The sequence below is a fragment of the Phyllobates terribilis genome, unplaced genomic scaffold (assembly GCF_046119375.1).
Source record: "Phyllobates terribilis strain yellow unplaced genomic scaffold, ASM4611937v1 Scaffold_5__5_contigs__length_657084704, whole genome shotgun sequence".
Lineage (NCBI taxonomy): Eukaryota > Metazoa > Chordata > Amphibia > Anura > Dendrobatidae > Phyllobates > Phyllobates terribilis.
Window position 1 is genome coordinate 626,300,571 of NW_027362765.1, and position 13,627 is coordinate 626,314,197.

At 45.2% G+C, this 13,627-nt stretch overlaps 1 protein-coding gene across 1 annotated transcript in view; it reads right to left on the reverse strand.

Annotated features, from left to right (window-relative positions):
- The window catches only part of PRPF19 (pre-mRNA processing factor 19), an 88,571-nt gene that overhangs the window by 40,150 nt on the left and 34,794 nt on the right, over positions 1-13,627 (reverse strand). The window contains exons 10-11 of the mRNA XM_073686123.1: positions 7,917-8,026; positions 7,629-7,784 (exon numbers count right to left, since the gene is read on the reverse strand). Of these exons, the coding sequence (XP_073542224.1) occupies positions 7,629-7,784; positions 7,917-8,026 (266 nt within the window). The remainder of the gene's footprint in view (positions 1-7,628; positions 7,785-7,916; positions 8,027-13,627) is intronic.

Consider the following 13,627-nt stretch of genomic DNA (forward strand, 5'->3'; position numbering starts at 1 on the left):
AACACCCAGAAAAAAGTCCTTTAATTGAAATAAACACACAATTCTTTATTGTTCTAAATTAAACCATACTTACCATCACGCCCATTCCAGCTGAAGCCAACGATCTCCTGCAATAAAAGAAAAATAATAAAGCAACCTCATCCTTACCTTTCCATGGCTCCCACGACGGCTCCAGCTCTGCTACATCGAGATGACAGGCTGGACCGCAGCAGAACGCTGCCATCCAGCCTGTCATCCCGCAGACACTGAGAAGCGCAGGCATACTTCCACTCCTCAGTGTCTGGCTGTGACGGCATCCAGATGAGCCGACAATGAACTCGGCTCACCTCATGTACGTCACTGACAGCGTGGGAGAATTCTCCTGCACTCAGCGCTTCAGCGTGAGAATTTTCCCACGCTGTCAGTGACGTGCATGAGGTGAGGTCATGTCCCATGAACTCGGCGCACCTCATGCACGTCACTGACAGCGTGGGAGAATTCTCACGCTGAAGCGCTGAGTGCAGGAGAATTTTCCCACGCTGTCAGTGACGTGCATGAGGTGAGCTGAGTTCATTGGACATGACCTCGGCTCATCTGGATGACGTCACAGAAAGACACTGAGGAGCGCAAGCATGCCTGCGCTTCTCAGTGTCCGCGGGATGACAGGCTGGATGGCAGCGTTCTGCTGCGGTCCAGCCTGTCATCTCGATGTAGCAGAGCTGAAGCTGTCCTGGGAACCATGGAAAGGTAAGGATGAGGTTGCTTTATTATTTTACTTTTATTGCAGGAGATCGTTGGCTTCAGCTGGAATGGGTGTGGCGGTAAGTATGGTTTAATTTAGAGCAATAAAGAATTGTGTCTTTATTTCAATTAAAGGACTTTTTTCTGGGTGTTTGTGTTTTTTTTAAATACTTTACTAGAAATTCATGGCGGTCATGTCTAATATTGGCGTGACCCCATGAATTTCGGGCTTAGGGCCAGCTGATAATGCCAAGCTGGCCTTAACCCCTTTATTACCCAGTGAGCCACCGCACCAGGGCCCTGGATGAGTTGGGTACAGCGCCAGAAGATGGCGCTTCTATGAACGCGCCATTTTCCGGGGCGGCTGCGGACTGCAATTTGCAGCGGGTGGGACCCAGAAAGCTTGGGTCTCCCTGCGCTGCAGATTCCAGCCCCCAGCTGCCTAGTTGTACCTGGCTGGACACAAAAATAGGGCGAAGCGCCACACATTTTTTTTTTTAATTATTTCATGAAATTCATGGAATAATTAAGAAAAAAAGGGCTTCCCTATATTGTTGTGTCCGGCTAGGTACAAATAGGCAGCTGGTGGTTGGGGGCAGCCCGTTCCTGCCTGCTGTACCTGGCTGGACACAATTATAGGGCGAAGCCCCACATAATTTTTTTTTAATTATTTCATGAATTTCCTGAAATAATTAAAAAAAAATTGACGTGGGGCTTCACACTATATTTGTGTCCAGCCAGGTACAGCAGGCAGGAACGGGCTGCCCCCAACCACCAGCTGCCTATTTGTACCTAGCCGGACACAACAATATAGGGAAGCCCTTTTTTTCTTAATTATTCCATGAATTTCATGAAATAATTAAAAAAAAAAAAACGTGGAGCTTCTCCCTATTTTTGTGTCCAGCCAGGTACAACTAGGCAGCTGGGGGATGGAATCTGCAGCGCAGGGAGGCCCAAGCTTTTTGCCCTCCCCCCCCCCGCTGAAAATTGCAGTCCGCGGCCGCCCCGGAAAATGGCGCGTTCATAGAAGCTGGATGCTGTACCTGGCTGGCATACAAAAATATGGCGAAGCCCACGTCAAAAGTTTTGGGAAAAATTTATTAAAAAATAAATAATAATTTAGGGACTGCATCTTTATTAAGTCCTCAAATGTCATTTAGTGTTAAAATAAAGGATTTATTTAAAAAAAAAATGGCGTGGGATCCCCCATAATTTTAGTCTCTAGCGGAGGTTAAGCAGACGGCTGGGGCAGATGTTTGAAGCCTGGGAAGGGGGTAAAACCCACGGAGCTTCCCAGGCTACTAATATCAGCCCCCAGCTGAATACCTAGCCTTTACTAGCTATTAAAATGGGGGACCCCCCAAAAAAAAATGACGTGGGGTCCCCTCTATTTTAATAGCTAGCAAAGGCTAGGCAGACAGCTGGGGGCTGATATTAATAGCTCAGGAAGGGTGCCATGAATATTGGCCCCTCCCAGGCTAGAAACACCAGCCGTCAGCCGCCCCAGAAATGGCGCATCCATAGGATGCGCCAATTCTGGCACTTAGCCTCGCTCTTCCACGCTGCCCTGGTGCGGTGGCAGGGGGTAATAGTGGTGGGGTTCATGTCAGCGCCAGCTGCCATGAAGCCCAGGTTAGTAATGATGGCCGTCTATATGACACCCCCATTACTAACCTACAAAGTGTTAAAAAGAAAAAACACACTACACCCAGAAAAAAATAATTTATTTGAAATAAAACACCATTTTATTTAATTCTTAGTTTACTAAAAAAAAAATAGTTACCTGTCCACGTTCCTGCGCTGATCTCCCATGCACAGCTGTCACATCTGGAGATGGTGACAGCTGTGCATGGCTGCTGTAAGCTCACGCTGCCGGGAACACGTCCGCTCCCGGCAGCGGGAGCCACTGACTGAGGTCACCGGAGTGCATTCAGGCAGCGCAGCTCCGGAGACCTCCTTTACGGCAGTGCTGTACCGTGGGAATTTCTCACGATACAGCAGTGCCGTAAAGGAGCTAACCGGAGCAGCGCTGCCTGAACTCCGGTGAACCCTTACGGCCCCGTCATTCTAGCGGCGGCAGCGGTTCAGAGCGGTCACATTCTATGTGGCTGCTCTGAACTGGAGATCTTCGTGGGACACTCGTGGACTACTACGGAGGGGTAAGGATAAGGTTGTGGTTTATTATTTTATATTTTATTACAGGAGATCGATGGCTTCGGGGAATTAGGTGTCTAGGTGAGTATAGGTGTAGTTTTTTATTTTTTACTTTATTTTAGGTGGCGATCGGCGGGGACAGGTAATGTATGAACTAATTTCTTTTAGGTAACCACTGGCCACCAATGACATGTATTTAACATTTATTGGGGACACAGTAGGGCAATTTAAATAGCAGGATCAGGCTGATGGGAACTACTGCTCCCATCGAGCTGATCCTGCTGGCAGGAGTGGACGGGGGACAGACATAGGCCGATGGGAGTAGTAGTGTCACATCGGCCTATGTCTGCCCGCACACACACCCGCACACACACCCGCACACACACACCCCGCACACACACACCCCGCACACACACACCCCGCACACACACACACCCCGCGCACACACACACCCCGCGCACACACACACCCCGCGCACACACACACCCCGCACACACACACACACCCCGCACACACACACACCCCGCACACACACACACCCCGCACACACTAATCATGACGGGTCCGGGAGGTGAGGCTGACCTGTGCGGCCGTGGGAAAGTTGATGTGAGTTCATGCAGTCAAGCATGAACTCACATGAACCCTCTGAGGGCACCGCGGCTACTTCAAATGAACAGCTGATCGGCATCACCTGATACCTCAGCTGTTCATTTGAAATAACCGGCGGGAAAGCGCAGCACAGAACGGGAAAGCCGGCGGTGAAGTCTTTTCACTGCCGGCTTCCCCGCCCGGGTCCTTCGCTCCTTGGTGCTGCGCTCCCCGCCCGGTCCTAATTTACGATCGGGATGGGAGGTGGCGAGGGGAGCGGAGGATCGGGGTGGGAGGCTGCGGGGAAGCAGTATGGGGCTGCGTGATTGTTTAAAAGCCGGCGGCTTTTTACCGCGCGCCGGCTTTTAAACAATCAGGAGAATTCTCCCACGCTGGGATGGCATTCTGATGACAAGCTGGATCGCAGCTGAGCGCTGCCATCCAGCTTGTCATCCTTCAGAGACACTGCAGAGCGCAGGCATTATGGGAACTTCCGATTCCGGTATTCGATATTATAAAAGTATCGGAATTAAGTATCGGAATTCCGATACAGTGAATATCGGCCGATACCCGATATTTCAGTATCGGAATGCTCAACACTAGTCATAAGGGTGTGATTCTCATATTCAGCCATGGGCAGCACCGCATTCAGTCACTGCTGACGCCGCCCATGTATTTGAATATTGCTCCCAGCAAGGTTGCGTCTAGATTGGAGGTGATTTTTTGAGGCCCTCACTCCAGCAACTACGATCTAGTCTCCTCAGCCCATTTTACTGTAGATCACAGCTTTAGGAAGATGGCCGCGGCCACCAAAAAGCCACGCAGGCTGCTCTGCTTCACTGCCCAACGCCACTCACAGCCCGACACAGCCCCCCCCCCCAAGCCCCCAAGCCGCCCGGCACAGGCGGCCCGGCACAGGCGGCCCCAGCCCCCGGCACAGGCGGCCCCAGCCCCCGGCACAGGCGGCCCCAGCCCCCGGCACAGGCGGCCCGGCACAGGCGGCCCCAGCCCCCGGCACAGGCGGCCCGGCACAGGCGGCCCCAGCCCCCGGCACAGGCGGCCCGGCACAGGCGGCCCGGCACAGGCCCCCCCAGCCCCCGGCACAGGCGGCCCGGCACAGGCCCCCCCAGCCCCCGGCACAGGCGGCCCGGCACAGGCCCCCCCAGCCCCCGGCACAGGCCCCCCCAGCCCCCGGCACAGGCGGCCCGGCACAGGCCCCCCCAGCCCCCAGCACAGGCCCCCCCGGCACAGGCCCCCCCAGCCCCCGGCACAGGAACCAGCCACGCTAAGGGCCCCGGCACAGGCCCCAGCCAGGCACAGGCCCCACAGCATCTCACGGGAACGGAGGGGCCTGCAATCCTGCTCCACTGCAACGCCCCGCTGAAGGACCCTGCCTCCTGTGACCCTCGCTCCACCGCCCCCCAGGTAAGATACCATACCTATTCAGACTATAAGATGGACCCCTTATAAAATCTTATAAAAATATTTTTTTTCCTATTTTCCACCCCAAAATTTGAGGCGAGTCTTATGGTCCAATGCGTCTTATAGTCCGAAAAATACGGTAATTGATTCCAAGATAGATGGACAATGCAGATTTCTGGGTATTCACAGTAAAATATTTACAAAAGAAATTCTACTTGTGGCAGTCTATGCTGCATCTCCTTATAATAACGCTACTTTGAAAAATATTGCTTCACTTATGAATTAGGTACCACTGATAAACACGGCAAAATTGCAGTGGCACATATGTTACATATGGCAAGAAAATTAATAGCCCAAACATGGATAGCATACCAGGAACCTATGATATCAGAATTTATTGAGAAGGTTAACTGGCTAGTAAACTTGGGAAAAGGTATATACCTAAAAAGAGATGCTATCTCTAAATTTCATAAGTTATGGGGTCTATGGATTGGTAGCTCTGGTTTGGCATCTAGGGAACTGCAAAGATTTTGGCTAGGCTTGCTTTGAAGTTTTGTTTATATGATGCCTCAAACTAAAACTTCCCTAAGAATAAATGAATATGTCATTATTATTTGTACAAGGTATTATTACAATCAAGTATATGGTTATCTATCTCTCTTTGTTTTGTAGAACCAAGAAACAAATAATTCATGTGTAATGTTTATTAATGTTGGGGGGGGAAGAGGACTGGATTCCTCTAATGTTGGTCTTGTTGGTGTCGAGAGGAAGATGACAGACACCAGAGCCAACAATGCAGACGAGCTGAAGGCTGCTATCAAAGCCATCTGGGCTTCCATAACACCTCAGCACTGCCACAGGCTGATCGCCTCCATGCCACATTGCCGCATTGATGCAGTAATTGATGCAAAAGGATCCCCGACCAAGTATTGAGGGCATTTACTGAACATACATTTCAGTAGGCCAACATCTCGGATTAAAAAAAAAATTTCAAGCTGTTATAAAGTATTCTAATTTACTGAGATAATGACTTTTGTGTTTTCATTGGCTGTAAGCCATAATCATCAACATTAACAGAAATAAACACGTGAAATAGATCACTCTGTAATGACTATATAATATAGGAGTTTCACTTTTTGCATTGAAGAACGGAAATTAACTTTTTGATGACATTCGAATTTTGTGAGCTGCACCTGCATATTATATATATATTATACATACAAACATACTGTATATACACACACTGAAACCACTTAAAGGGGTTGTCCACTACTATTAATAATTGGCCATTTTATTTTTAGAAGTAAGTTTTTTTGTAAATACCTAGCGCTGCTGTTACTGCCTGTGAGCGGCGCTATCACTGGCCGCTCACAGGCAGAACGTGACCTCCGCTGACGTCAAGTAATGGTTCCGGATGCAGCCGGGGGTCTCTCATTTCTGCATTCCACGGTGAGTGATGGGCTGTGGGTGAGGTTACCCCTCGCGTCACACCCAGCATCCACTGCGTGCTCTCCCTCTCCCCATTCATTGGGAAAGCGCGCTGTGGATGCTGGGTGTGATGCGGGGGGGTAACCCCGCCCACATCCCAGCATCCACTGCGGGGACCGTGTCACGCCTCACTTGACGTGACATCAGCGGCGGGTTACGTGATGCCTGTGTACGGCCAGTGATAGCGCCGCTCACAGGCAGTAACTGCAAAGTAAGGTATTTACAAAGATACTTATTTTCAACATAAAAATAGAATGGCCAATTATTAAAAATAGTGGACAACCCATTTAATATGCAGCATTTTTTGCACACACGACTAGAACTTTTGAATAGTACTGAACATTTTTTGCATGATATTTTGTCATGCTTTTTGATAAGATTTATGATGTGTCAAGATTTTTTCATGTATGAGCTGTACCAGTTGATTAACAATGTGGATTTTGTAATGTTTTAGATGCATTATAGCTGCATTCTGGATCGCAAGCTGGTTTCTAGTCTTCTTTCCCCATTTTTCATTACACCCTTAAGATATACATTAGATTAAGGGGCTTAGTAGGGAAATATCACGGGCTTTCGATGCTTTGAAGCTTTAGTATGTCCAATTTCAAGATGTTATGTTCAACCTTGAAAGGTCAATATTTCATTCCATTTTTATATGTTAATAATTTGTCATTTAAAGTTGCATTTTAAGAGTTATTTTGATGTGTGTATATCCTAGAGATTGTAATTTGAGTGAGTTTTTCTATACATGACTACTCTGGTTAGGTATTAGGGCATCACTCCTGTTATTCTTGTGAGCTTATAATACACAGTCTAAATAATTAACAGTTAAACTAGGTAAGATATAACCACGGTATAAATTAAAATTTCAAGCAATTTCAAGCCAGGGGTTTAACTTGCAAATTTAAGGTTTCCATTGAAATTAATAGGTAGTATATCTGCAGCGAAAAGGTGGGAAACTGACAGGCTACAGATTTATAAACTACAATAAAAGCACATGTCCACAGATTCTGTCCCCTCTGCACACCAAGTGGGGAAAAAAACAAAAAAACACAACAGGTGGAGGGTAGGTTAAAATGTATCCCCTTTGTTGGTAGGTGAGCAGTTTTTTTAATTACTATATCCAGTAAATTAATTCTATTTGTACATAGTGGATAGGAAGTAGTTGTAATATTGAGGTTAGACTAGCCCATCAGCAGTAAGACTCAGAAAATAAGGCATTCCATTTGCAAACTAAAAACCTCTAAAGACATTACTTGGTCATCTGAGCAGCTCAAAAGGTAGTCTCCAGTAGCATGCAGACTCAGGCCGGTTACTGCTCCTTCATGGGCTTTTAGCACTTGAACACAGGAGGACTCTGGCACTGACCAGACACGTATAGTTGAGTCAGGTGAGGCCGAGAACACCAACTCCTAAAAAATACAAAAGGTTTAGGAATATTCAACATAAGTAGGAAGCTAGCCACATGTATTGCAACTAATATACTTCGCATTGCTCCTGATCAGAATAGCTCTAGGGGTTAATTTGACATCAAGGCACCGTACCTGGGAAGGATGAAAAACAACATTGGTGACTTTCTTAGTGTGGCCTTTAAGAGTTGCAAGGATCTGCTGAGAAGAGGCATCAAACACCACGACACTCTTATCAGCCCCACCTGTAGGAAAAAAAAAATGCATTTAACTTCGTAGTATAAGTTAACAAAACGGTTTATATAATGACATCGTACAATTAGATGTACACAAAGCATTTAACTTTGCAGCGGCCATTGACCCAAGTAAAGCTATTCCTATTTAGGCTAGGGCAACGTCAAACAACATTGAGATCATGGTGTCGCACTGCATCTAATGTTACCCAATGGTGTCACATTATGAGCTACTGTGACTGCAGCACCTGAATTATGAAGGTTTCCAAATGTGTTGGATTTTCTGTCTGGTCAAAAATGGAACAAGATTCATTTGCCATAGACGTCAATGCAAGTTGCATGCGATTTTACGAGCTGCTGTGCTCAGTGATTGGCTGCAGCGCTGTTGACGTGACGTCATTGCTGCAGCGACACCACAACACAGCTGTGGAATAGAAGTAAAGCTTAGTTGGATTTTGCCTTTGGTTTTTCTTTTTACAAGTAATGGAGCCAATATTTTACAACCAGTTGGGTGTGCTTGAAGAATAAAGTTGAATGCACCGGCACAAAAATGCAAAACAAACTATTGGCGGAGAAACTGTGTGTGCATCTTGGAAATATGATAGTTAAAGGTGGTTTTCTCACAAAATAAAAAAAATCTGCAATACATCTGCCTATTGCAGGTTTCCTTCCAGAAACACTTGAAGAATAAAATAAAAAAAGAATAGCATAATATTGATATTTTTTCTTACTCATCTGTCCTACATCAAAATTAAAATAGAGCCATGATTTCTCCCCCTCCCATGCTATGGCAGGTAAAGAAAGAAGTTTAAGTTGGAGTGTGTTTGGTTTAGGCTGCACACCTGCTCTCCACAATGCCCAGCAATTCTGTTGGAAGGAATCTGCCAAGTTACCGATAGTGCGGTAGTACACAGTCACTAGGATGAACCCCAATGTCTCAGAGGAACAGTACAAGGCATTTTGCGTCAGAAGCAATCAAATTGCTCATGCTTGGACAGAAACCTTACCGTAAATTGCAACATACATTAAAGCGCACCTGTCAGCAGGATTGTGCTCAGTAAACCACATACACTGGCAGGTGGGTGACATTTCAATGATTAAAATGATACCTTGATTGATGAAATCCATCCTGTTGTTCTTGTGTAATCTTTACTTTCAGTGTGGAGATAATGATATGCTCGTGCTTCGGGGCAGTCTGTCTGGTGCTCTGCTTACATATTCATCGGTATGCTCTTATGACCACTCACTGATCAATCACTGACCTGCCTCCTATTTTACCAAGCCCCGCACTGCTAGATGCATTAAGTAAAATACGAGGCAGGTCAGTGAAATGTCATAAGGGCATACAGATGTATAAGCAAGCAGAGCACCAGCTAGAGCCCACCCCACAGGCCCGCTCGGCTGCGCTTGGGCAGTAGCATCTCATAGCAAACAAGACATGCTACTACACATGCATAGGGGCCAGTGCCATATTGCAGCAGGCAAATTTCTGGATTTGTACCACAGAATTACATATGCAGTATTTAAAATAGGAGGCAGGGCACTGAAGGCACAGTGACCGGCCAGAAGGCATACAGTGGAATACATAAGCAAAGCACCAGATAGAGCTCCCTCCCCACAGGCCGCCCTGAAGTACGAGCATATCATTATCTCAAAAATTAAAATAAAGATTAAAAAGAAAAAAAAGAAAAAAAAAAACACAGAACAGATTTCATCAACCAAAGTATAATTTTAATCAGTGTATTGTCGCCCACCTGACAGTGTATGTGGTTTACTGAGCACAATCCTGCTGACCGTTGCGCTTTTAAAGCACCGCAAACAAAATAGCTCAGCTTTCTTATACCGCTGAAAGGAAAAATTTGCCTTGTTCTAGTGTTAATTTCCTCTTTCCTATATTGCAGCATGATTCGGTAAGCTTGCCTTTCAGATGGTTTGGAAAGCTGGATAAGGAGCATTGCAAGGTTATGCTGGAGAGCAACAGATTAGCTGGTGTATAATCACATGTTCACTAAATAGTGAGTATTGGGCATATTCAATGTACTTCATTGGGCCAACGTGTCAACAGAAATTAATGTAGATAAATGTAAGTCCATGTAACTGTGACAAGGCAAAGAAAATGTATTAAGCAAACACTGAATAAAGTCGACACTGAAAAAGACTTGAAGAAACTGTTGGATAGAAATCTAAACCCTCTATACAGGTCACAAGTCAGACTACAATTAGAATATTGTGTACAATCTAGAGCTTTAATACTTAAAAGGGAAAATGTCAGCAGGTTTTTGCTACCTCATCTGAGAGCAGCATAATGTAAGAAGACAGACCCTGATTCTAGCGATGTATCACTTACTTAACAAGGTGCAGCAGTTGTGATACAATCAGTTTTAGATGTAGCAGAGCTCAAAGCTTCCTTCCAACCACATCACAGCTTTCTTATGTACATTGTCTATTGACAGCTGCTTAGTAGAGGAGGGTGCGTGAGCTGTAGTCTAGGGAGTGATAATATCCTAGTGATAAAACCTTCATTGTAAGTAATCTTACTTAATCTGCAGGTTAATAGCGTTTTGAACCTGCCTGGCGCCGGCACTTTGACCCCCCCGCTGCCAGGAGAAAATGAGCTTTATTCCTCCCGGCAGCGTTTGGGCTCCAGTCATAGGAGTGGCGCCAAAGCAGGTTTAGTCACTGCACTGTGTATAGAGAGTGACACCTGTAACCGAGCCCCCAGCAATCACCGACAGCGGCTCAGCGCTAGGGACAGCTGTTAGTGCCGCTGGGCAGGTTCAGAACGCTATTAACCTGCAGATACGGGGTTAATCTGCATAACAGCGTTTTTTTTGACGTGACATGTTCCTTTTAAATGAAAATAAAAGTACAAAACTAGAAAATCGAGCAGTCATGAAGGGGTTAATATAGTCCAATGGACACAGAGGCGGGTTTTCATAGTTATTAAACTAAGCTGCAGTGACAGGTTATCAAACATAGGGTTATTCAGTATGGAGGAAAAAAAAAAAGGGGGTTGATCTTCTTACAATGTACAAATACATTAATAGACGGTACAGAAATCATTCTAACAGCCTTCTAACCACTTGGCTTGGCTGGTCTAGAGAAAGGAGAAAAGAGGAAAAAACTGTCACAATAGATCACGATTCTTTAGGGGTAGGGAGACAAAGGAACTATCACCTGGATACCACTTAAAAAAATATTTTTCGATTGCTGGGAAGAGATTTTTTTTCCTAATATGGGCCAAATTAGATCTTTCACATTGTGAATGTTTATTCCAATATAAATAAGAGGGATATAACATGGTTGATGACACAATTGCCCTTACTGACAAGTTTAGTATCCTCCACGAAGGGCTTAAGTAGGCAAAGCTTGGCCTTTATCAACTGTTTGATAAAGAAGGCAGGCTTGCGTTTGAAACGCGTTGCTATGCCTCCTATTCCCATGGAATTCCTTTTTATCCAATCAAGATTTTTGCAATTTAAGAAGCTGGAACATATTTCGTTTTTCTATTGCTGCAAGTGGTCCGCTGGGTTCCGTGCTTCAGGACGCCAAGGAGCGTGGGTGAGCTGGTTTCTCTTTTTACATCCTGCCATACTGCTGTTAGATGGGGTGATGGCCATAGAGGATGATGTAAACTAGGTGGATAGGGGTCGTCCAGCATTGGGAACAGTAACACCCAACCGTGAATCTTCACCACCTGATCTGGTTGGGTTTGTACATCGCTGCCACTGAAAACATTGACTGAGTGTGCTGCGAACGACAAGTTTTGTCCATGTCTTCAATTGCTGCTGTACGTGTTAAAAGTTCTGTGCTCTCTTGAACACAATGCCGAGTCCCGGGAGAGGTCCACATATTCTACAATGTCAGAGCACTTTGCAGGCATCCCTTTCTGTGAGAAATAATAGTAGCTGGGCATCTTACAGCAATGCGGTATGCACATTTCATGGAAGATTGGGAAGTACACTAATGGTATGGCAGCCACAGCACCACCAGCAATTTGACCAGGTGGGAGTTGGGCTAGCACAGAAGTGGATGCCTGGAAGCGAATTGTTTTTTCATGTATGGAGATCTAATGGTACAACTCAGAAGGAGGAGTTGTCAGAACATGAGAAGCAATAGATGTTGAACAATAAATGCTAGGTTGAAAAATCAGCAGCTGCGAAAAAGGCTGCTGGATTGGTGTGCTGCGTACAGACGTCAAACTAAGATTAAAACAAATGTGCAGACTTTGTGAAATAGACAGACCCAGTGACGAGTCTGGATTTTTTTTTTTTATTTCTTTCTTTTGTATTTTCTTAACACATTTGCCTCAATCCCAAAAAGGACTAAAGAAGAGATGCTCGGTATATGGCATTCCCAAAAAAAACAGATGTAGTATGGTGTGGCATGTATGCAAATCAAATTAAACTAACAAACTTGTGCAAAAACTCAGATTGTATCACTCACGCTTTGTGTAAGGGACAGTTAGATTTTTTTTGTTTTCAGCTGCATAAAGAATGAAAAAGGATAATAAGAATGCAGCAGGTGCACTATAATCACAAGATATGCCAGGTCTAAGGAGTTAAAGCGAACCTGTCCGCAGGATTTTGCTAAGTAAACTACAGGCAGTGTCATGTTGAGGCTGCTGCACTGATTAATATGATACCTGAGGTAAAGAAATCCATCTTGTGGTTCTTGTGTAATCAGCGTTTGCACTATTGAGTTAATGACATGCCCGTGCTCCGGGGCAGGACTGTAGACATGGTCTTATCCTGGTGCTCTAGGCCAGACCAACAAGAAAAGACCTGTCTACATCCCGCCCCAAAGCACAAGAATGTTCATAGTATGTACTTCAAGTATCATATTAATCAATCAGTGCAGCAACCCCAACATGACAATGCCTGTAGTTTACTCTGCAAAATCCTGCTGACAGGTTCGCTTTAACAGTAAGGGTGATGCTCTAACTAATTGGAGAGAACAATATAATCTAGATAAATAGAATAAAGCACGGCACTCACAACACAAGCAATGGGCAGACTAGGCCTGAATGATAAATGACTTGTGGAAGTGGTCCATTTTGCTTTTCTCTGCATTAGAGATTTATCATAATATACACCTGTCAAAAAACATGGGACCTGCTCTAAACCAGCAAAACAAAGTGCACTTTTATCTGAATTATGTACTTCTTCCATATGTTTAATCAGACGTATCGATCCAATACATTTTAAATGCTCACTAGATGGTTTGCTCATATGGTCTTACTAATGTAAAAAAAATTACATAGGGAAAAAAATCACATCTTACCACCTTACTTTTACAAAGAAAGCAATACCATACTGTATGTTCTGTACCTCCCATTCTGAAATGCGAGCCAACAAGAACAAAATTACAGTTATGAACAGTGTCCACAACTAAAGCTCACCTGTCAGCAGGATTGTGCTCAGTAAACCACATACACTGTCAAGTGGGCGCCATTACCCTGATTAAAACGATACCTTGGTTGATGAACCCGTGCTGTGGTTCCTTTTTAATCTTTAGTTTAATTTCTGAGATGATTCTCGTGCTTCGGGGCGGCCTGTGGGGTGGGATTTATCTGGTGCTCTGCGTAAGTATTCCACTGTATGCCTTCTGACA